The sequence below is a fragment of the Vombatus ursinus genome, unplaced genomic scaffold, assembly GCF_900497805.2.
Source record: "Vombatus ursinus unplaced genomic scaffold, bare-nosed wombat genome assembly UNPS02011613.1, whole genome shotgun sequence".
NCBI classification, from domain to species: Eukaryota; Metazoa; Chordata; class Mammalia; order Diprotodontia; family Vombatidae; genus Vombatus; species Vombatus ursinus.
In genome coordinates, this window is record NW_020951391.1 from 3,208,197 (window position 1) to 3,230,483 (window position 22,287).

General features: G+C 38.2%; 2 protein-coding genes across 2 annotated transcripts in view; one reads left to right on the forward strand and one right to left on the reverse strand.

The window, feature by feature from the left end:
* Window positions 1-4,840: 4,840 nt before the first annotated feature.
* On the reverse strand, window positions 4,841-14,696 carry PRPF38B (pre-mRNA processing factor 38B). The gene is made up of 6 exons (XM_027856721.1): window positions 14,388-14,696; window positions 10,517-10,585; window positions 9,853-10,004; window positions 9,713-9,773; window positions 7,292-7,515; window positions 4,841-6,907 (listed from the first exon to the last, which is right to left on the reverse strand). Exons 1-6 carry the CDS (start codon window positions 14,679-14,681, stop codon window positions 6,067-6,069), a joined length of 1,641 nt encoding a protein of 546 aa, XP_027712522.1. The 5' UTR covers window positions 14,682-14,696; the 3' UTR covers window positions 4,841-6,066.
* A 2,110-nt stretch (window positions 14,697-16,806) lies between these two features.
* HENMT1 (HEN methyltransferase 1) overlaps window positions 16,807-22,287 on the forward strand; it is a 57,750-nt gene continuing 52,269 nt past the window's right edge. The window contains exon 1 of the mRNA XM_027856722.1: window positions 16,807-17,763. Within this exon, the coding sequence (XP_027712523.1) occupies window positions 17,760-17,763 (4 nt within the window). The 5' untranslated portion in view covers window positions 16,807-17,759. The remainder of the gene's footprint in view (window positions 17,764-22,287) is intronic.

Genomic DNA, 22,287 nt, shown 5'->3' on the forward strand with positions numbered 1-22,287 from the left:
CTCTAACCTCAAACAAGTTGCATATGGAAACAGGCTCAGTTTACCTGTAAAATGGGGTTGAGTAATACCTTTCAAAGTCTTTTGTGAGGCTCAAATGAGCTTGGTATCATTTTTCAAACTTTAAAGCATGTCAGTCGTCATATTTAAATGCATGCATACTTGTGTGTGTGTAAACATTAAAGATTGAGTTCTAGACTTAGGAGTCACTTATCTCAGAGATGGAACAACTAGGGCAAAACCTATTTGCACAACAATCCTTTCTAAAAGAGATCCAAGTGGTCATCCAGCCATTCATTACTTGAAGACCTCTAGTGATTACCTACTACCTCACCCAACAGCCCATTCCACTTTTGGATAGCTCTACTTCTTAGAAATTTTTCCTGTCTTACATCAGATTTAAATTTGCCTATCTGCAATTTGCAGTGTGGTTCAATCCCAAGTGTGAAATATGGAGTCTCAGGACCTGAGCTCAGAACTCAGCTCTGGTACCTATTACTTGTGAGACCTTTGGAAAGTCATTTCACCAGTTTGTTGAACTGTGAAATAACAGGTTTGGATTAGATGGCCTCTAAGTTCCTTCCAGACCTAGATCTAAGATCCATCAATTTTAATTGTGCCCTCTGACAATAAGCAGAACAAATTTAGTTCTTTTACAAACTCTTCAAGGGCAGACTATAGTTTTTGTATCTCAAATACATAGCAATTTATTTTTAATAAACAGATAGCCCTTGAAAGCTATCAGGTTCCCCAACTCAAGTTCCTTCAACCAATCTTGAAGCCCTTCACCACCTTATCCTTGGATGCTGTTTATCAAAGTACTGCCTAAAAATAGTTGTATGCAGAGCTGAAAACAATAATTCTGATGTAGCCTAATCTAGGCAAAGTACAGCACAACTAACACCTTCCTAGTCCCACATGCACTGTTGTTGACTCATTAAGTTTGCAATCCACCAAAACCCTCAGCTTTTTCAAAAGAATTGCCTAGCAAAATTTCCCTTATCTCCTACCTTACTTTTGAAATATTCATTCTGCTAAATTCATTCATTTCTACTAAACCTCTTAAGAATTAGCCTGAGTATTTAGATTCTTAGATCCTGTAATCTATGTTGACTATCCACTCCTTCCACCTTTGCATCAGCTAAGAATTTAGAGCACCCCAACTAAGTCTCCACTAGTCATTAATGAATTGTAGCACAGGAATGATGACTGAAGTCATGGGAGTAGATGAGAGCCAAGATGAATGTATAAAAACTGAGAATGACAGAACTGGGAGGTGTAGAGCAATAAGGAGCCAAAGGAGGCAAAGCTATGGAGGTAGAAATCCAGATCATGCCAAAAGAGCTGAGAAAAAGAAGTTATCACAATGGAACAAGTAGTCAACAGTAGCTAATAGCTGACGATAAAAGTCTTTAGAATTGGAGGTTCATTTCTAAAAAGTCGTCAGTGAAAAGTGAGATGGGCCGAACAGCAGGACCAAGGGAATTATTTTCATATAGGAAAGATTTGTCCACAGTTTTAAGTTTGAACAGTAAGAAGGGATTCAATTTTAGAAATCAGAAGCAAAAAAGTGCCAGAAGAGATGGGAAGGCATGGAATTAAGGACAGCAGTGAAAAGGTTCATTTTGAGCATAAATTACAGTGTGTAAGCCTGGCTTTCAAGTTCTATAGATCTTGTGATCTATTTAGGTGCTTTTTGAAAAACAAGATTTTGCTTAACTTTACCCTGTAAGTGGGCAGGAAACTTGTGTCATTGTAGCACCAGGACTAGGAAAGTGCCTGACATAAAAGTAGACACTTAATAAATACTTGTTGGAAAAAAAAAAAGCTTTAAGAGAATTTTTTTTCTTTCTTAACACTGGCCAGGGTGTGAATCAGCAACTTCAAAAAGGTTATTCCTGCATTTTGGAGGAGATGCAACCCAGTTTGTAACATAATTGGGGAATAGAGGAGTTCGGTGAGGTGAACAGTGTGGGGAAGCTAGATTGAAGGAGTTTTATTTCAAATAATGCTGATTTCTAGACAAGACATTCAAACCTAAGTTCAAAAATGTCTTTCAGGGCAAAATAAAAATGATCATATTTCATTCAACCTAGCAGAGGCAATTATGAATCTATAACATACTTTGTCATATGGAATCACGTCAAAGTGGCTATATACATATGTTCTGTGCCAGTTTATAAAAATGTCTACCACTGTGCCTTCAAAGATAAGTAAAAAATTTATAATTTGAGTTCCTCAGGTAAATACACCTAGTTATTTACAGTTTGTTCTACCTCATCTTTCATTTGTCTTTTAATTTTCACTTTCACTGCTGCTAATTCAGTGATATTTATGAATATTTCTAATCACAGGTGAAAAATCCTTTAATTTTAATGAAAAACAATGCAGAAAGCCCCCTAGAGGGACTAAACCACAAATTTAAATACGGCTAAAAAGGGCAACACTCAACATACTTACTTCATAACAATTCTTTGATACACTAACACATGAAGAGAATTTAATTGCATGGTTAACATTTTCCAAAAGATAAAAGTTGCAACAAGTTATCTGAAAATGTGAGATGGGCTCTGTTTAAGTCATATGAAAGAAATCCCCTAAATAAGAAGGCAGGAAAAAGACTGAGAAATTAACTAGTACTTTCACAACTATATCTTTCCCCAGTCTTGCTGGAAACTACTCTTAGAATAAGAATCATAGCAACTACACAGTATGTAATAACTAGCATCATTTAAATGTACATGACAAAAATGGATCATTTCCTTCATAGAACATTGAAGGTTCAATGCCTGGCACATAAAGGCGCCTAATAAAATGTTCACTGATTGTGACTTTTAAAATTACAAAAAAGCAACTATACACAAAAACTAGTGGGAACAACTTTCTTGTCCTTATCACCCCAAATTAAAATCTTACATTTCATTATCTACTGACTTACAATGTTGAGTCAAATAAAACTATATTCAAAAGTAGCACCAAAATTTAGACATGCTAAATTCTCCCCATCCCCCTCCCCCCAATTTCATGCCAACAATAGGCTTCTACTTCTTTGTCTTACACCTTGAAGATTTCGGATCTTTACCTACACAGTTAAGAAATGTGATTGCTGAATATCTACAATATTCTTATCAGGCATTTCAATTCACAGTTGATGCATATACTCCAAAATTAGCCAGGTGATTTACATTCTAAAGATATTAAACTGGAGCTTAAATTATTTGAACTGTAGTCTTTCAATCTTGCTAAAATTACCTAGTTCAAACCTTTAATTTCACTCGATTTTTCTTTCATGACACCAAAAAACATTAGCTTTCTTTCCCACCTTGCTCTTTCAGATTTCCCATTCCTTTATTACCAACCTAAAGAACTTTAAAAATCTGGCAGAATGGTATATACACTTTAGTTCTATAGAAAAAAAAAAACTTCTGAAAATTGATGTTACCTGAAGGAAACTGTTAATTAAAATGCCACAGGCTTTTCTGAATGGTGGTATTACTACCATTTACCTATTTCAAATTCTTTGGAGCTCCTTACACAACTTTCCCATCTTACTTTCTACATAAGAAAACAGCAGAAGCTTCTTTACTCCTGACTCCAGTAAAAACACCTAATTCAGCACATCCAACTTAGATCAACAGAATCTTTAAAATAACTGATAATTTTTTCTCCCTTCATATCATTCATTTTAGCAATTGATTCCTAACCTTTGCTGAGAGATGGCTGGAATGACATTTTTGGGTAGACATCCAAAATGCCTGAATCACTTGATTCTTTATCACTACACACACACACACACACAGACACACAGAGACACAGACACACACACACAAAATGCTAAAGCAGGAAAGGTGCTTAGATCTGGCCCAACATCCTCAACCTGCTTTTCAAAAAAGTAGGCCCAAAGTGTCTGATTTGTTCAGTCTCATAGTGGCCTAAAACCCAGGTTTTCTGGTGAGATTCAGTGCTCTTTCCATTACAGATACCATAGTGAAAACAGCACTAGTTACATTACAGCCAATAAAATGGAAGTACACAGAAAAATTGCTTCATGTGACCCAAGTACGAAACACTACATACAAGTTAGACATGACTTTGAAGAAACTGTTATTCTTAAATAAATGACTGAAAATTATTACTATTTTCCAAATGAGGAATGAGACAGGATGTATTCAAGGTTGGATGATGTCAATCTAAACACTAAACACTTAGCTGATTCAGTTAATTTTTGACTACACAACCTAATCTAATCACATATGCTTTGTCTCTCCTTTTATTTTCCCAGTGTCTGTATCCAAAAAATACTTCTCACATAATTATATGTATAGCTTATCAAATTAAATAAAAAATTCTTAATTTGTAATTTAAAAATCAGTCACTTTACTATTCTGGCTTCTTAAAGCCAGGGGCAAACTAGGTTCTAAACAACAAACATTTGGTTTTTCTTTTGTTTTGTTTTTTTTGGGGGGGGGGAAGAAGGAGATAGCAAATATGTGTACAGTAAAAAAATGTAGGAGAGTATAGAAAGAGGAGAAAGGAGCAAAGTCAAGGAGTAATGTATTATGTATCCTCCTACTGTGATTCACATCCCCAACAATTGCTTTATTTTGGACTTGTGAATAGGTTAAAAAAGCTAATACATGGCATCAGCAAAGAATATTTCAAACTTTTAGTCATAGGTGTGCTTTCCTCCTTATTCTTCTGCCATCTTATCTAGTTAGTGCAAGGTTACTAAACTGTAGAAAGTTAAATGACTATTTCACTTAAGTTTCACAATGATCCACCATAACAAAATTCTCATTCAAATGTTTGTGAAAACAGATGGGGGAAAAGTCAACACCCAGAATAAAGGATTTAATCCAGTGTTTATTCCAGACTCATGATGGTTCTCCTCAATCAATCAGTATACATGTCATAAGAACAGCCTATTAAATAATTTGCTGACTGATGATTCTTTAATAATGCATTATAGCATTACTTTAATACTTCTCTCTTCTAGATGAAGTTCTCAAACTCAAACAGCAATTGTCAGTATTGATAAAAAAAAACATGTTATGACTTTTAAAAAAGGACACTATCAAGGTATCTCATAATTTAAATACTTCTCCATTTATAAAAATGCTTTGGAAGCTTGAGGCTTGAATCTGTTTCTTTACCAGGTTATCCCTCCCTCTCATCTCACACAGATTAGTGTAGGGTTGCTGCAAGAATTCTAGGCTGCTGCCACTGACTTTTCCTTCAAACTAAAAAAAAACAAAACAAAACCGAGACTGCATTAAAGAAAAAAAAATGGTTACATGACATGACATTTTTCAAATTAAAAAAAAAAGGAAAGAAAAACTAGGTGAATAAATTCCAGGCTTTCTAAAAGGGACTATTGAATAAATTGCAGCCTTATTTAAACCCTTACATCAGAAAGTGATAACCTCTCAAAAATCCACACTAAAGGTAGCTTTGTCAGGAATCTAAATGTAATACATTTTTAAAAGAGCTTTCCAAGGTAAGATACAATAAACAAAAAAGTTAATCCTAGCCTTCATGTACACTGTATGCACATAAATATTTCTGTTATAATACACATTCAAGACTCATCCTGAAAGTCTTCAGTTCCTATTATGCAAAGCACAGCCATGCTAACTTCAGTACAGAAACCATAATCCCACATCTACAAAACAAAGTAGAATTAGTGGCAGTTTATTGCCTTATACAAATTTAACCAACATGGCAACCATGCCAAAGGAATTAAAACATTTTCAGGACATATGTACAGACTGTACATTTCAGAAACAACCAAACAATAAAAATGCAAGAACAATCGTTGCATCATGAATTAAACTCAACAAATGGATGGAAACGTCAATGCAATAAATGGAATTACAAAGGCACTTCCCTACACAAAATGGGAAATGAAAATCTGCAGCCTATATATAGGGAGGTTGAAGAGTGCATAACTACTGCACAATCTCAACTTTAAGAAAGAAAAATAAGCAGGATTTAATCAAACATTTATAGGATTCAATGTGATCCACTTTTACAAAATAAACCAGAAAAGAAAAGAAAAAACAAAAAACTTCACATAGTCTCATCTTTGCTTTTATGCTGCTTTTCTTGGCTCTCGCGCTCTGTACTCTGGCTCCTCCGTCGATCCTGTTTGTCAGACTGGTCCTTGCTATCACTGCGCTCTCGTTTGTGAGAACGCTCTTTGCTTCTGCTACGTTTTCGGGATTTTTCTTTGCTGGGACTGTGTTCCCGTTTTCTTGACTTTTCAACACTGCCAGTTCTTCCTCGACTGCCACTCCTGCTTCGTTTATTTGATTTTTCTTTACTCTCATTTTTATGTTTACTCGCCTTTTCTTTGCTCCGGCTTCGACTGCGCTTTCCTGTATTTCTACTTCGGCTTCTACTTCGATGTTTTCTTTCCCTGCTCCTACTTCTACTATGTTTTTTCTCTTTTTTGGAATCTTTTTTGTCATCCCTGTGCTTCTTTTCATCTTTGTCCTCTTTATGCTTCTTCTCTTCTACCTCACTCCTACTTCTCCGCTCTCTAGACCTTTCCCTCTCTTTTTCTCTTTCACTGCCTCTTTCTTTGTCATAATCACGGTCTCTTCTCCGGCCTCTCTCATTCTCTTTTTCACGGTCTCTGTCCCTCCTATCTCCCTTTCTGTCACGACTCCGACTTCGACTCCTGTGCCTCTCCCTGCTCCTGCTCCGCCTGCGCTCGAGTCCACGATCGATGCTTCGGGATCTTCGCCTTTCTTTTTCCCTCTCCTTGGCCTCACGTTCTAGTCGCTGCCGTTCCTTCTCTCTTTCTAATTCTCTGTCGAAACTAGAAGAACCATGACCTTCTCGATGATGGCTTCTACTTCTGGATCTTCTTGGAGATCTTCTTGGGCTCAATGACCTTCTTGGTGACCTAACAGTTCAAAGAGATATAAAAGTTCATTGTATAAGCTATCACAAATACTTAAATACTTAAAACATTCACCAAAGAGTTCCTTTAAATTATTAAATTCTTTCAGCACACTCAAAACTACAACAAAATGAAACAAAAATGTTTCAGAAAAAGTTGCATAAAGGTACTTGCTTATTCATACTCATAGCCACATAATTACTCTGCTCCTTGAAATATACTAAAAAATAATTTTTAGAAAAAGAGTTAAAGGTAATAGGTTTCTAACTGTAAAAATTAGTCATGAGAACAGACACGTATCTTTATGTATGCTTCACAGGTATATCTAGCTTTGTATCAGCACACTAAATTAAAAGGACAAATATAAATTCTGAAATAAGCATATACCTGGAACGTCTACGTTCAGTATGCCGGTCTATTTCTTCAATTCCTTCCTTCCCATCCTTCTTGATTTTTCTAGGTCTTGTTTTAATTTGTTGATCAATATTTTTCTGAACTGGAACAGGAATTCTCGGAAATAAAGTAGAAAACCACTCTAATTTGGTAAGAAAAGAACGAAGCATTTCCCCAATGGTCATTACACAGCCTCCGCCAGCCTTCACATCCAGGTCCTACAAAAACACAAAGAAAGACACCCTAATGGTCAAAACCAGGTATTTTTTATCATATAAATGAGTATTACAAAATTTATTACCATTTCTGAAATGTTAAGTATTTTTTAAAAGGTCTAACAGAAATTCCAATGTGTGTACCTTTCTAACTTGATAATCAAAGATATAGATAAGACACTAATACTTAGTGTGTGCATGCAGGTGAACACAAACCCTGCAGCATCCTGGGTATAAAGGGGCCTGATGTGAACAATAAAATGCAAAAGCCTTTTATTACTCATCTATGTGGAACAATCTTGCCTTAAATTTAAAGCCCACATAATTCAAGTAGATATTCCTCTAAGTAATTCTGTGGACATATGATTACATACAATTAAACCTAGCATTGTGTCCTAGCTATACATGGACTGCTTCAGGTAATTCCTGTCTAAATGGATCATAAAAAGTTCCAATATAAGATGAAATCCTAACAAAACTGGAAGCAATAGCAAACCAACTGCCATGAAGCAGTGAGGTTTCTAATTTAGAGTTACGTAAAAAATAAATAAATGAACAAATAATTGGAAACGCATAATCCATGATGACCATTGTCTCTGAAAAGGGTCATTACCGCATGAAGGCCTTCTTGCTATGCCCTCTCACAGCTCAGGACATGTTAGTCAGCTATTGTCAGTCCCAAACCTATAGTGCAAGCACACAAGGAAAGTGAGATTTGTTATCTAAACAGGAAAACAAGAGCTAAAGGTAAAACTGCTTGCACTCACACACATTTAAGTGTTCAGATATACAGTATTTCCAAATATAATCGCTGCAGATATCTAAAGAAGAAAACAATAAGTTAGCTTAAACAGAGCACCTCAGACATGTGTATACAATAAAAACAGATTTAAGAGAAGCATTTAGAAACAAACAGAAGTAATAGATTATCAAGGTTACGAGGCCATGCCTTGTAAGGGCAAAAGTGAAAAGACTTTGCAACTGAAATATTTATCAAAAGGGAAACTATGCCTTATAGAGGTTGTGATTATGCCCCAAAACTAACATGTTCCTCCCTCTTCTGGCAGCTTAAAACAAATACAAACAACAAATGACCCTGAAATCTACTGATGGGCACTATACACAAGATGAAAAGCAAAAACAAATGGAAAAGTTCTCACTAAAGCAGTAAGTTGGGCAAGACTGGTAGCTGCCTACGTACACAATAAGGTATATGAATTTATAATAATTCATAAAATAACAGATGAAAATATAAAGATTTTAGTGAGAACATATTGTTTTCTTTTGAATTCAAGAAAAGTAAATTGAGAAAATACTTCTCTAATTCAAGTTAATTTGTTCATGAACATTATAGAAGATGTAAAAAAAAAAATGAAGCACATGGATACAGCAGGAAGTTGCTTTGCAAGAATGTCAGCAGAACCATAGGGAACAGAGCTCTTCCTTCAATAATTATTTACTGAACATTCAAGTCTTCCAGAGCTCACCATTTGCTAGGTAAAAAAAAAAAAATAAATTAAAAAAAAAAATCACATACATGTTATTAAAAACAAAGGCAGTTAGGGTCCCCAGGGTAAATAAGTAATTTCAAGGTACCTTTAACCCAATCTAGTATAGAATGCTAAATTTAAGATGAAAAAAAATTATAAAGATTTGTCCTAAGCAGAACCATTAATTTTTTTGAACTCTGATTTTATAATCATAAACATACCATGGTTGGAAGAAAGAAGCTCGGGGGCTCAGTGAGACTTAAGAAATTTTATTAAAAGCAGAAATGAGAATCTTGAAAGACTATGTCTTTCTATTACCATGGATTATCTTAAAAACAACAAATTACTTCTTAGCCACAAATTTACACTTTTCTAAAGTATAAGGGCCACTAAAATGTCAAAATGAAAAACAAAGTTTAACAAGGGACAACAAAACTTAAAATTTTTAAGTTCAAACATTTTAATGAGATTATTCTCACATGCTCTGAGATGGCAATTTGTTGTATGAAATAAATTTAAAATAACAAAACTACTTTTAAGAATTTAAACTAAGATTTAAAAACAAATTGTACCATGTTTTAAGAAAAGGGATATAATATAGTTAAGTGTAATAAATTTAAATATAAGGAAGCATACAAATCTCAAAAGAATTAAAAAAAAAACAACCACAGAAATCTGAAGAAAACAAATTATTACCCTTGCTGACATACCTCTTCATCATCAAGGAAGGATTCAAACCAGTCCCAGAGATCTGTTGGAGGCTGTGTGTACCTGGAATTGCAAAAGACTATAAATGTATGTTATTTAACAATGATGCACGGACTGGCAAATATCATGTATGAGCGCTCACCTTATATACATAAATCCAAGGGCCCTAATATATGGAGAATCTGTATGTGTTATGAGACCCATCACTTGCTTTCGAGTGAGTTTCAAAGTAAATAACTTGTATAACAGGCAAAAAGCTGTAGAAACAATTCCTCCTGTTCCAACACCTCGAACCTTGGAAGGGAGATAAGAGAATGAGCATCAATAGCTAACACCAAAAGGTTGCTTCTGTCTAGATCAGGGTTCTTAACCTGGGGTCTTGGCTAGATTTCAAGGGTTCTGTGAACTTAGGGGGGGAAATTACATATTTGTTTTCATTACTTTCTAAATTTGGAATTTCTTTCATTTATAAACATGGACAACAAATACATTCTCTTACTCTGAGAAGGGTCCATACCAGACTGCCAAAGGGTCTATGAGACAAAAGAAGTTAAGATTCCCTGGTCTAGATAATAATGGCAGGTATGAGTCTTAGCAGAAAAAAACTAAGAGGGAGGAAAAAAATCATACTGTTTTATTTTCTAACCCTACTCATCATTTGAATTCAGATTTTTCTCTTCTAAGAATTGCTACCTGTGTGTCAACTGTCAAACTGATATAAAGGCGTATATTTTACTTCTAATATGTAAACTTAAAATTTGTCACCAGACACAGAAAAACTTAAGAATGCACGTACTTCTACTTACCCCTCCGCACATCCCTGTCTGGCCTGCTGTTTTTCTGCTTCCTTTTTCCCATGGCTCAACATGTGTGACCTGGAAATATCAAGAAGGTAACTATCACAACATTCATTCTTTAAGCTTAAATGTCTGATAAAAGAAAACCAAAACTATTAACATAGCAGCTCTTTCAAATGTCTTTGGAAACTGTATCTACTCTAGGATTAGACAAAATTGTTTCTTCTTACAGCTATGAATACAGTACAGTATCTCTGAAAGAAGTATGATTTTTAAAAGAATACCAAATGACTATCTTAAACAGAACCTACATAAAAAATAGCTTAAAATAAATTATTAAAGCAGCTTTGCTAATATTCACATGCCCACAATATACATTGGGCCAGGACATTTATTGTAGGGCAGTAGTAAAGCACAAAATGCTCTGTACTTATGCCTATAGAGCATAAGCTCTGTAGCCTAGAAGACTGAATGATATCATCAAAATTTTGTGGTTGGTAGATTTCTGTACTCAAAACTATGTATTAAATTAGAAAACCTATTCGAATGTTGCAATCGCCATGTATGTGACCACACAACCATCTTCACAGACTAACTCTAATAAGTTCTTTTTTAGGGTCACAATGAGCAAATTAAACCCTTAACAATGACACTGAAATTAAATTAACCCTTATTATAATTCAATATGTTTCTGGAGCAAAAGTACACATGCAAAAACAAAACCAAACCAAAAAACCACCCCTGTATAAATTGTCAAACTGTTACCAATCACACTATAGATTTACAAAATGTGTGAAAATTTACATTCCAGTTCCAGATAAAAGTCAAAGATACTTTTCCTCACAATTTACCTTGTACAACAGTTGAATATAGTTTATAATCAATGTTAGTTTTCAGTGTTTACCTATAATATTTTTCCTTTCATAAAGATCTGTTTAGGGATGCAATCTTGAGTTGCATTGTTATTTATATGTTTATCAGACCAAGCTTTGCTTTAATACAAAGCACAAAGATATGTCATTTTTAACTATTCAGAAACAGTATTAATTTGCATACAAGTATAAAAAAATTTTTTTAAGGAAAAAACCACACATATACTTTGGGCTTTATATCAAGGTTTTAATTAAGATAGGATCGTGGATATAGGACTGGTAAGGGATCTTCCTTCCTTAGAAGACACCTAGTCAAACATATAGGTAGTAACAGAGGGAGGATCTGAACCAAGAGATCCTCTGAATCCAAATCCATCACTGTTCCCATTACATTGCTTTCTAAAAGAAGCTTCACTAATTAGGTTGTATGATGATTTAATTCTACTTTTGTATTAGGTTTGACTAAAGTAATAAGACATTCTACATTATAAAGTAATGGGACTCATTTTTGGTCATGCTTTGTATTACTCTTAACCATGTCATAAAACTTTTACTATCAAAGATACTTGAAACATATATCCCAACCAACAATGAAAAAATAAAATGTTAGCTCTAATAAGCCACAACCCAAGAAGTTTCTTAGATAGAGTAAAAACTATTGTTTCTCACATTGTGCTTCAAAGGTAAATGGCCCTGTCCTTTTAATATATTGATGTTTCAACCCTAAGTACTATGTTTTTACCCACCATTAATTACCTTAAAATAATTTTTCAGTGACTCTGAAGAACATCTATCTGCAATATTTCCTCGTTGATCAATATAAATCTATGATCAGTATCTGCTGTCATATGGCACTAAAAACTACCTTTATAGAATGTCTGAACTGGAAGGGTACTGGGGTGTGTGGCCTGAGGGTGAGAAGAGTGGAACTGATGCTCTCATTTTATAGAGAAGAAAACAGATCAAGAAAGGTTAGGTGACTCACTCAAGGTCACAAAGCTAGTTGTTGGCCAAGCGTCACCAACATTAGGCTTTTTTTATGCTAAATCCAGTGATCTTTCTATTACAACATGCGGCTTACTTTTCATTTCCCTTTTTCAATGTGTAACTATTTTATTCTGCCCAAAGAATGTTGAGATTCAGTTAAATACCAACCAGTGTGGTGTGAGTGTCCAGCATAAATTCTATTACACCTTCAAATCTTTTTTTCTGGGATCATTTGATTAGGGCTTATTTGATAATTGTACATTTTTAATTTTACAAATGAGTTTCAGAGTAAATCTTTGGGATTTATTATTTATAAAACACACAAACCTGCATATTTCCATCTCATCCTTCACATGCTTTATATAAATCATGTCTATCACTATTATTAGCACATACATCTGAACAGATTCTTTAGCAAAACCGAGGACACAAGGGAACACTATATAACCTGATTTTCAATTTTTAAAAATTGCACTGGTGTCATAAATGAAGATAAAAGTATATGTATTATTTCCCATACTATTCCAGTAACATCCCATACTAAAAAAAACAAAACTGCTTACCTGGCAATTTTTTTTTTTAAAAAGTTCTGGCTTGTAAAACTATAACTGAACCCATAACAGACTAGTAATATAAATTATTCTCAGAAAGAGAACACCTCTGCAAATCATACTCTGCAAAACATACTCCTTATCTCCCTAAAGCTGCACATGTATCCCTCAACGCATGAATCTTTGAAAATGTCAAATAACTATTATCTTGCCTTTGCAACACTTGTCAAGTGAAAAAACTAAGAAAATAAGGTTAAAACTTTTCTGCTAAAATCACCTTCCCTAAGACAAACAGAAACGTTCTACTAAACACACGTTTCTATTAATGTCTAAAGAGAGTTTACAAGTCACTTAATTAAACCAAAATAACCCTTAAATATTCTTTTAAAAATATTTAAAAGGACTGCTAAGCCTAGCAATAAGCTTGTTTTCTTAAATATGCTCTAGCACCAAGAAGCCTAGAAGTTATTTCCTAGTTGACAAATGGTATACACCTAGCCTTAAAAAGAGGCACAGCTATGGGTAGCAGGCCTAACTCTTCAGGCCAAGAGGGACCCAAACCAGTGGTCAAGCAAACCAATCTAATTATTTGTTCATTTAGCCGGGGAAATGCATTTAAGGCGATTGAGGATGATTAATAGTGCATACCTCTACCTGCGACCCTGGGCTGCTCCGAGCCTCGCTGCAAGACTGAGTCAATCCTGCTAACGAAACAAGAACTGAGACAAGAGTGCAGTGAGGAGGCGCCAGGTTATCGCCCCAGCACAGCCAAGCCAGCACCGACCCTGCCGCTGAAGCCCAGGGCCCAGCCGATCCTTTACTACCTCAACTACACGCCGGGGGTGGCTCACGTGCCCCCTGCGCTTTCGGCTCCTTCAGGGTATGTCTGCAGGCCTCCTGCCCTGCCCTTTTCCCCCACCCCTCGATCCTGACTAGCCCCCACGTTCAGGGAGAACCCGAGGCTACAGGGCTCCGGGAGAACCCGAGGTGGGGGCCCAATCGGGGGGTCGGTACGCCCACGGACCCGGGGTGGCCGAGACCAGTCGTATCGGTGCGGTGAGGCTCCGCGTCAAAAGGAATAACTGAGAGCGCTTGGTTAAGTGGAGGATCGAGTTACTGCCCCCCCCCCCCCCCCCCCCCCCCCCCCCCCCCCCCCCGGCGGGGATCAGCGTTACCCGGATACCGGCTCCGGGGGCAGGCTGGGGGTGGTGGGAGGAGGGAGGCGGAGGAAGCTCGTCCAGGCCCCAAAGCCTGAATCGAGGGGAGGCAGGGCGGGCGGCCGGCCTCTGCTCGACCCCGCCCCGGCGGCGGCCGCAGCCACGAGAGCCGCCGGCCGGCGGGGCGGGAGGGGAGGGGAGGGGGGCGGCCGCCCGGGCCCCGCGCTCTCCTCCCCCCGCCCGGCCCGACCTCCGGGCCTCGGCCCCGCGCGGCCCCCGCCCCCGGCCCCGGCTGGGCCTCGGAGCCCCGTACCTTGAAGTAGATCTCGTCCACCACCTCGTGGTAGGTCTTGAGCTCGTAGAGCTGCACCTTGAAGTAGGGCGACGACAGGATGTTGGTCAGGATCATGGGGTTCAGGTTCATGGTCTTCTCGTTGCCCCACAGCGGCAGCACGTTCCCCTGCTTGCCCGAGGCGGCGGGCTTAATGGCGCCGCCGCCGCCGCACTGCTGCTGCTGCTGCTGCTGCTGGGCCGCGGCCGCGGCCGCCTGGTGCTGCGGCGGCGGCTGCGAGTTGCTGCCTGTCAGCGCCGGGCTGTTGTTCGCCATGTTGCGGCGGAAGGCGGGGGGGAGGGCAGGAAGGAGCAGCAGGAAGGGAGGGGGAGGAGGGGGTGGGGGCGCGGCGAAGCTCGGCCTCTCGCTCTCGCTCGGCAGAACGGTCCGGGATCCTACTCCATGGAACGCCGACGGGAGGAGCGGGGGGCCCCCTCGCTGTTCCGCCCCGGCCAAGGCGGGGTGAGGGGGGACTGGAGGAGGGAACCCCACGCCGAAGCTGGGAACTGGGATGCGGGCCAGAGCAACTCCCGGAACAAGGCAAGCAGGCGACTAGGGAGCACGATCTCTTCCGCCAACTGCCCCTGGGAACAAGATGGCGGGCCCGGGCGGAAGTGACGCGACACGTCCCGGCGTCCCAAGTCCACCCCGGGACCAATCGGAGGCCTCAGGGGGCGGGGAAAAGGTTTGCCTGTGAGGCTAAGCACTCCCGCGCTCCTTTCTGAACTGTCGGGATCCCGATCCAGTAATTGCTGCGGAGTTGGGCGGGTCAGTTGGCGGGAGGGTAATGCCTGGGTCTGGCCGTTCTCTGGGTTGGGAGTCTTCTGAATTACGGGGAATGCCCGTTTCCGTCCCGGGACCCAGGACTCTTTCCCGAGCGGAAGAGAACCGTAGGATCGGTCATCCAGCCCAAGAGAGGAAAGGCAGGCCTGGCTGGGAGTAAGTACCCGACGACCTGGAATCCTAGGCCCCTTCAGCCGGACCCGGCCCGGCCCCCAGCCACTTCTAGGCCGCTGTCATCTCTTCCCTGAAGAGAGTCCTGATCTCAACGTGGAAATCTTAGGCCGGTTTTTTTTACCGCACTTTTGGGGGGAATAGGATGGAGTGGGAAGGAGGGCAATTGATGAGTCCCAAAGCCTTCTAGAAATGCTTAGAGAAGGGCTACACCACTCTGAGTTCCTGCCTCCTCTAGAACATGAAAATTAACTAGTTAAGCCAAAATCACTTTTTTAAAAAGTGACCTTTAAAGAAAAATGAGGTTCAAAGTATCAAACTGATAAAAATGTTGCAAAGTCGAATTCCTTAGGTGTATCTGCTTTAAGGAAATCATCAAAATGGTTTGTAATTAGCACAACAAATATCCAACAGACGGATAGTACATAGGGTCCACACTTGAAGATAGTTTGTTCTCTGAAAGTAGTTTAAAATGTCTTCCTTGAAATCCTTTGTACTCTGAGCAAATACTTTCTTCAGATAAAGGAGCAAAGGGAAACATTAGGATAGTCCCCGTGCATAATATTACAAACTGCTAATTAGTTAGCAAAGTCAAAATTAATCAAGTTTTACTTTGAATTTGAGTTAAGTATTTTTTTAAATCCGCCCCCCTCCCCAGTCAAATTAATCTTTCAAAATGGCAGGTCTGACCACTTCATCTCCCACATCCAGTCTCCCCCCCCCTCAGTAAACTCCAGTGGCAGGATCAAATGTAAAATCCACCCTTTTTGACATTAAAAGGTTTTTACAATCGGGCCCTTTCCTACCTTTCCGGTCATCTTACACTTTACTCTGCCTCCACCTATGTTCTAGTGACACTGACCTTCCTGTTTCTCAAACAAGACATTTCAGCCTGACTGCCTTTTATTGCATCTCCTCCTTTCAGGGAATGCCCTCCTTTTTCATATCTGTCTCTTAGCTTCCTTCCTTAGTCTCAGCTAAAACCCCACCTTCTGCAAGAAGCCTTTTTTCTGATTCTTCTTGATGCTAGTTCCTTCCCTGTGAGATTATTTCCAATTTATCCTATATATTATCTTGTTTATGTTTGCATGTTGACTGTAACTTCCTAGGGGACAGAGGGTTTTGTTTTGTTTTATTTTGGGGGTGGGGCTTATATCCTTAATGCATAGCAGTCTTGGTCCGTAGGTAATTAATAAATATTTATTATTTATTATTATTTATTGAGATGACTTCACTTTGAAATACGTAGAACTAGATGATGACCTTTGTAGAGTAAAACTTCTGTAGGGAATATGTACTATACCTTAAATCTGGGGTGGGGAGCCTGTGGTCTCGAGGCCACATGTGGTCTTCTAGGTCCTTGGGTTCAGCCTTTTGACTGAGTCCAAGTTTTACTGAACAAATCCTTTTATTATGGAGATTTGTTATTTGAAGTTTGGATTCAGTCAAAAGGCCAACACTTGAGGACCTAGACAGCCACCTGTGGCCTTGAGGCTGCAGGATCCCCACCCTTGCCCTAAATCTTTGCTGATTAACTTTGGGAACCAATGGACCCTATGATCTTAAGTCAGTAAATGTTATTTATATAAATGAAATCCAAACTATTTCACCCCATTTTAGCTTTGATGTGTTAACTAGATGAAAACAAGTCTTAATCAATCAATTAAAAGACCACAGACTAAGAGTGAAGAGTTTTTGAAAACCTCTGGGTGAAATGAAATGATGCCAGACAGGAAGTCTGTTCTAATAATTAGAGGAAACTTAGGCACACCCAAAGGTCATCTATAAATTATCCAGCAAGTGGAAAGGGGATTGGATTCCAGAATTGGAGCCTCTGGCTTTCTAGTATATCCCTGAGGAACTGCCTGGAAGGAGGGAGAGTCCCATTCCCCCACACCTCGCCCCACAGGTGGGCGCTTTCCAGTTTAGAAGGATTTGGAGAACATTGGATTTCCCATCATTGTCCAAAACTACGTCTTCTCATCAACTGTATCATGCATCAGGAGCCATGGACAAATGGAAGATAGATCTTCTGTGCTTAAGGGGAACTTCCTGAGCATTCGATAGAGAAGATGAAAGGACTTTGAGAAACAGGGAGCTGTGTGAGTTATTCCTCTGACACATCTGCTAAGTTTGAGGCCACTCTTCCCCAGACTTTGTACAACAGTTATACCACCTGTGTTACTGTACCATTTTGGAAAATAACCCTTTCTCAAAACAAAACAAAAAAACCAATAACTATTTGACCTGGCTAACCTTGGCTGATAATCTTTGTGGGAAACACGTCTTGTTGAGTCTTCAGGGTTACCCCTAGAACCCTTCAGGGAAGACACAGCCAAGCTCTGAGGATTTGACTTTTCAGTGGGAGTGGGAATTTGGATAAGCATCCTTGGAGCTTTCATGGGTGAGTCTTAGTGACTATATTAGACATATAGAAGAGGAAAAATGTGTTTGTGTAGTCTGTTAGAAGCATTTATATTAGTTTTTAAAAGATGACAATATTGGATCACCTGTAATAATAATTAAACATTAACCATATGTATTATTATATATATTAATTTTTCCTTGCCTACAGCTATAAATACATGCAGAGTGAGTATTCAAGTGTGCTTATTACATTTATTTCACTCTTTTTGAAACTTCACATGGGTGGGGAATAGATAGCTGGCTAAGAAATAATTTTTGTGAGCTGATAAAATTTTTAGTTCTTTTCAGGCATGCTACATTTTTCGTATTTCTCCAGCTAAACTTCCCTGCCCCTCTATCTACATATATAGCTGAAATAATTAAAATATTAAAATATTGTTTATATTTTTTGTAAAAAACTGCTGTTAACGAAAATATCAAAAAAACATTAGCTTAGTGTTTAAATTATGTAAATGTCTATTTTTTCTAACATAGCTTTTCAAATAATTCCCCAGCTATTGGAGATGAACTTCTTGAATTGGATATCACAGAATCTAAATGCAGGAAAGGACAAGTCCAAATGGCATCTTAATGAGTTATTTCCTCTCCAGACTTTTGTTGTAGAGGAATTATTTCAAAATCAATATAATATTCTAAGTCAGTTACCTGGAATTTTGGAAGCATTTATACTAGTTTTCTTTTTATTTATACTACTACCATTTCATCCAACCCTTCATTTTCTAGTGGGGAAAATTTAACATCAGAAAAATTAAGTCTCACAAATCCAGATACAGTAGAGTGGGAACTAGAACTCAGATTCACTGGTTTCTAGTTAAATTAATCTTCTACTATATTTGTTGTTATCCAGTGATATTGCTGATTTACCACTCCTCTTGGGTGAAGTATCAAGTGAAAAGTACTTTGAAAAGAAGTAGATGCAATTAACTGCTTCTACCTAATAATAACATTTATTAATTTCTGCTTGAAAAACTCCACCACTCAAGAATTCACTAACTACCATCTGAGGCTGCCTCTTTCACTTTGTCAGAGCTTTCTACTGCCAGGCATTGTGCTAAGCACTGGGGATTGTCTCAACTGAAATTCAATAAAAAGATAGATTGAGGCATATTCTCTCTAAGCAATATAACAGTTTACTACTAGGGCACTGAACCTATTTATAAAGAGATCAATGACTTGCCTCAGTTTCTAGGCAAAGACCAAGAACTGAAGATGCAACTCCTTTTGATAAGCATAGAACAAAGAATAGAACAGAAGAGGTGAGGAGATCATAGGGCTGGCAACATCATGGGGATGAGGAATCATAATTGGTTATGTTAAGGCAAGGGGTTTTCACAGTGAGGCACACACATACACACACACACACACACACACACACACACACACACACACACACGACACACTCTCTCTGTCTTACAGAAATGCTTTTTATGGATTTGTGGGACCAGTTGCATCCTGATAGTGATGCAGCTCTTAGCTAGAATTCCATCTTCTGTAATAAGCCTTTTCCAGTCCTCCCTTAATCTCAGCACTGTCTCTGAGTTGACTCCCAGTTTATCCTGTCTATATCTTGTTTTTCCCTGATTAGACTGAGCTCCTTGAGACAAAGGATTGATTGGTTATGGTTTGTACCTTTATTTATATCCCCAGTGCTTACTACAGAGCCTGTTATATAGTGATTAATAAATGCTAGTTGACTGACTGACTGATTGTTAGAGTCATTCATTTCCAGTATAGTTGATTGGTTGAGTTCTCCAGGATTATTTTAAGGTTTATCTTTGTAATATAATGATTACCCTTCTGCTATTCCATGAAAGGTAATGAGATTTTTATGTACAATTTTAAACACCAGGTTATATCTGACTGAATATTCAGAAGGTACTTAGCTGATGGTGATGTGTTGATAGTGGACCAGGCATAGCAGACTTACAGGTGCCTGAGAATGAGATAAGACCATCTTTAATTGGCAAGGATGAGGCTAAGATGGGACAAAGTCAACTTGTCTGCTCTCAGGGATAGCACACAGATATCCTGGAGTTAGGAGGCACAACATGATTTGTAGGTAGTGCTAGAATAACAGTTCCTTTAAAGTGCTTTATGAGAGTATTGAACTCCTAAACTTTAGTTCAGACTTTTTCTTTAATTAGCAGTGATTGTGGGAAAGCTTAAACCTTTGCATCTAACTTGAGAGAGGAAGACTGAATTTTTTTAACTCATGAGCTTCTTCATTCGTAGACAAAGAAAAGGCATAGATTTCTTACATAGAATACGAAATATGGTTACAGATTAGAATCAATTACAGAGTGCAATAAAATATAAAATACAGGCTCAATAATTAATTTTCACATCATACAAATACAAGCAAGACAGTCCTTGCTCTCAAGGAGTTCCCTTTCTGAAAAAGCAAGACAACACTTACAGGAGGAATGATGGTCAGGGAGGAGTGTTTTGGTAGTGTTGATTTGATTACTTTTGGACAGCTCTAATCTTTAGGAAGTTTTTCTTTACATCAAAATCTGTCCCTCTGGAACAGTCCATTGCTCCTGCTCAAGGGAATACTCTTGGCTCTCCAAGTTTTCCAGAAAAATGAAGTGTTCCTTACAAAATAAAACAAGATAGGTTAGAAACAAAGGGAAAAGATCTAAAGACACCAAGCAGATTCCTGACCTTTGTTTAGGAGATTGGAGGAGGGAAATAATATGGCACAAGAAGGAGCACTGAACACTGAAAGCTAATTTAATTCAATCCTACAATCAGTTTTTCTGAGTAGTAAATGTGAACCCTTTCTCATAGCTTCATCTCTCTGAGAAAGCAATTGCTTACTTTGCAAGAAATAACAACATGGAACTATAGCTGTCTATTATCCAATAAGAAGAAGAAGAAAAATGGAAAAGTGGTAGCTGATAACTCCCTGCTTAGTGGTACTTGGACAGTTGTTTATTGGCCTTACAAGAATCAAAAGAATATGCTGTCTTCATGGGTCACATATGTACAACTTAGCGGAGAATTATCTAACCGTGTAACTGTCCCACTTCAGATGATTAATGTTGGGACAAATAATACTATTGTAAGAATCTAGAAAGCTCTATGAAGTCTGAAGGGTTATGAAACTGAAAAACTGATGGGTATAGTAATACTTTCATCATGGCTACCTCTCTGATGCCTCAGAAGGGAGAATCAGATTTTGTTAATGGACAGCTGGTAAAGAAGACGATGAGGACCAGATCTGAAATTCTGTTTAAAAATTTAAAAAAAAAAAAAGGAATACTGGGTTCTTATTTCAGGGATGCACTACAGCCAACAATGTCTGGTAAAAACACATTTGCCTGGAATATAAGCAAAGTGGCTTAAAAGTAAAAAAGAATGGCAAGGAGAAATATACTTAAGTATATTTAATAAGCTAGATATCATAAAGAGTAGCCACTGTAACACAGGAAAATTGTAATAGAGATACCAGTAGTTAATGTTACACAAAATACAAAAAAATATCCAGAAATAAACTACATAGCCTTAAATGTTTATATATAGATATACAAAGTATTGGTAACAATGTGAACCAAACAGCCTAACACACAGGGACAAATTTGACAATAGTTATCACTAAGACTTGGTGGGTTGAGACCCATAACAGAAACGGGCATACAGGATAGGGTGCTGAAACTTGAATAAAGGAGACTTATATTAAAATTCTGCCTCTGATGAGCACGGGGAAGAATTCATGACAAATCAAGGGGTAGAGAGCATCATAGAAGGTAAAATGGACAGTTTGGAAACATAAAAGTTTTTGCACCAACAAAACTAATGCAGATAAAATTAGAAGCAGGTAACAGGGGGAAAAATCTTTGCAGCAAATTTCTCATTTCTAAGGTGTATGAGAAGCTGATTGTGTTATGCAGTGGATAAAACTGAGCCTACAGTCAGAAAGACCTGAGTTCAAAGGCAGCCTCAGACACTTAGCTGTTTTACCCTGAACAGATTGCTCAATTCCTGTTTGTTTCAGTTTCCTCATCTCAAAATGTAAATAATAAAAGTACCTACCTCATGGTGTTGTTATGAGGATCAAATAAGATAATAACTGTAAAGTACTCAGCACACTGCCTGAGCCATTCCCCAAATGATAATTGGTCAAAGGATACGAATAGGCAGTCTTTAGAGTCAAAAATCCAAGCTGTCAATAACCATGTGAAACAATACTCCAAACCCTTCAAATTAAAAACAGCTCTGAGGTATCGCCTCACACCTATCAGATTAACTACACTGGCAAAAAAGGAAAATGACAAATGCTAGAGGGGTGTGGTAAAACAGGTATGCTAATGAATTGTTGGTGAAGCTGTGAACTAGGCCAGCTGTTCTGGAAAAGAATTTGGAACTATTCCCCAAAGGTTAATAAACCATGCATACCTTTGACCCAGTGATACCACTGGTCTATATCTCAAAGAGATCAAAGAAAGAGGAAAAAGACCCATAAGTCTTGGATATTAAAAGTAGTACCCATCAAATGGGG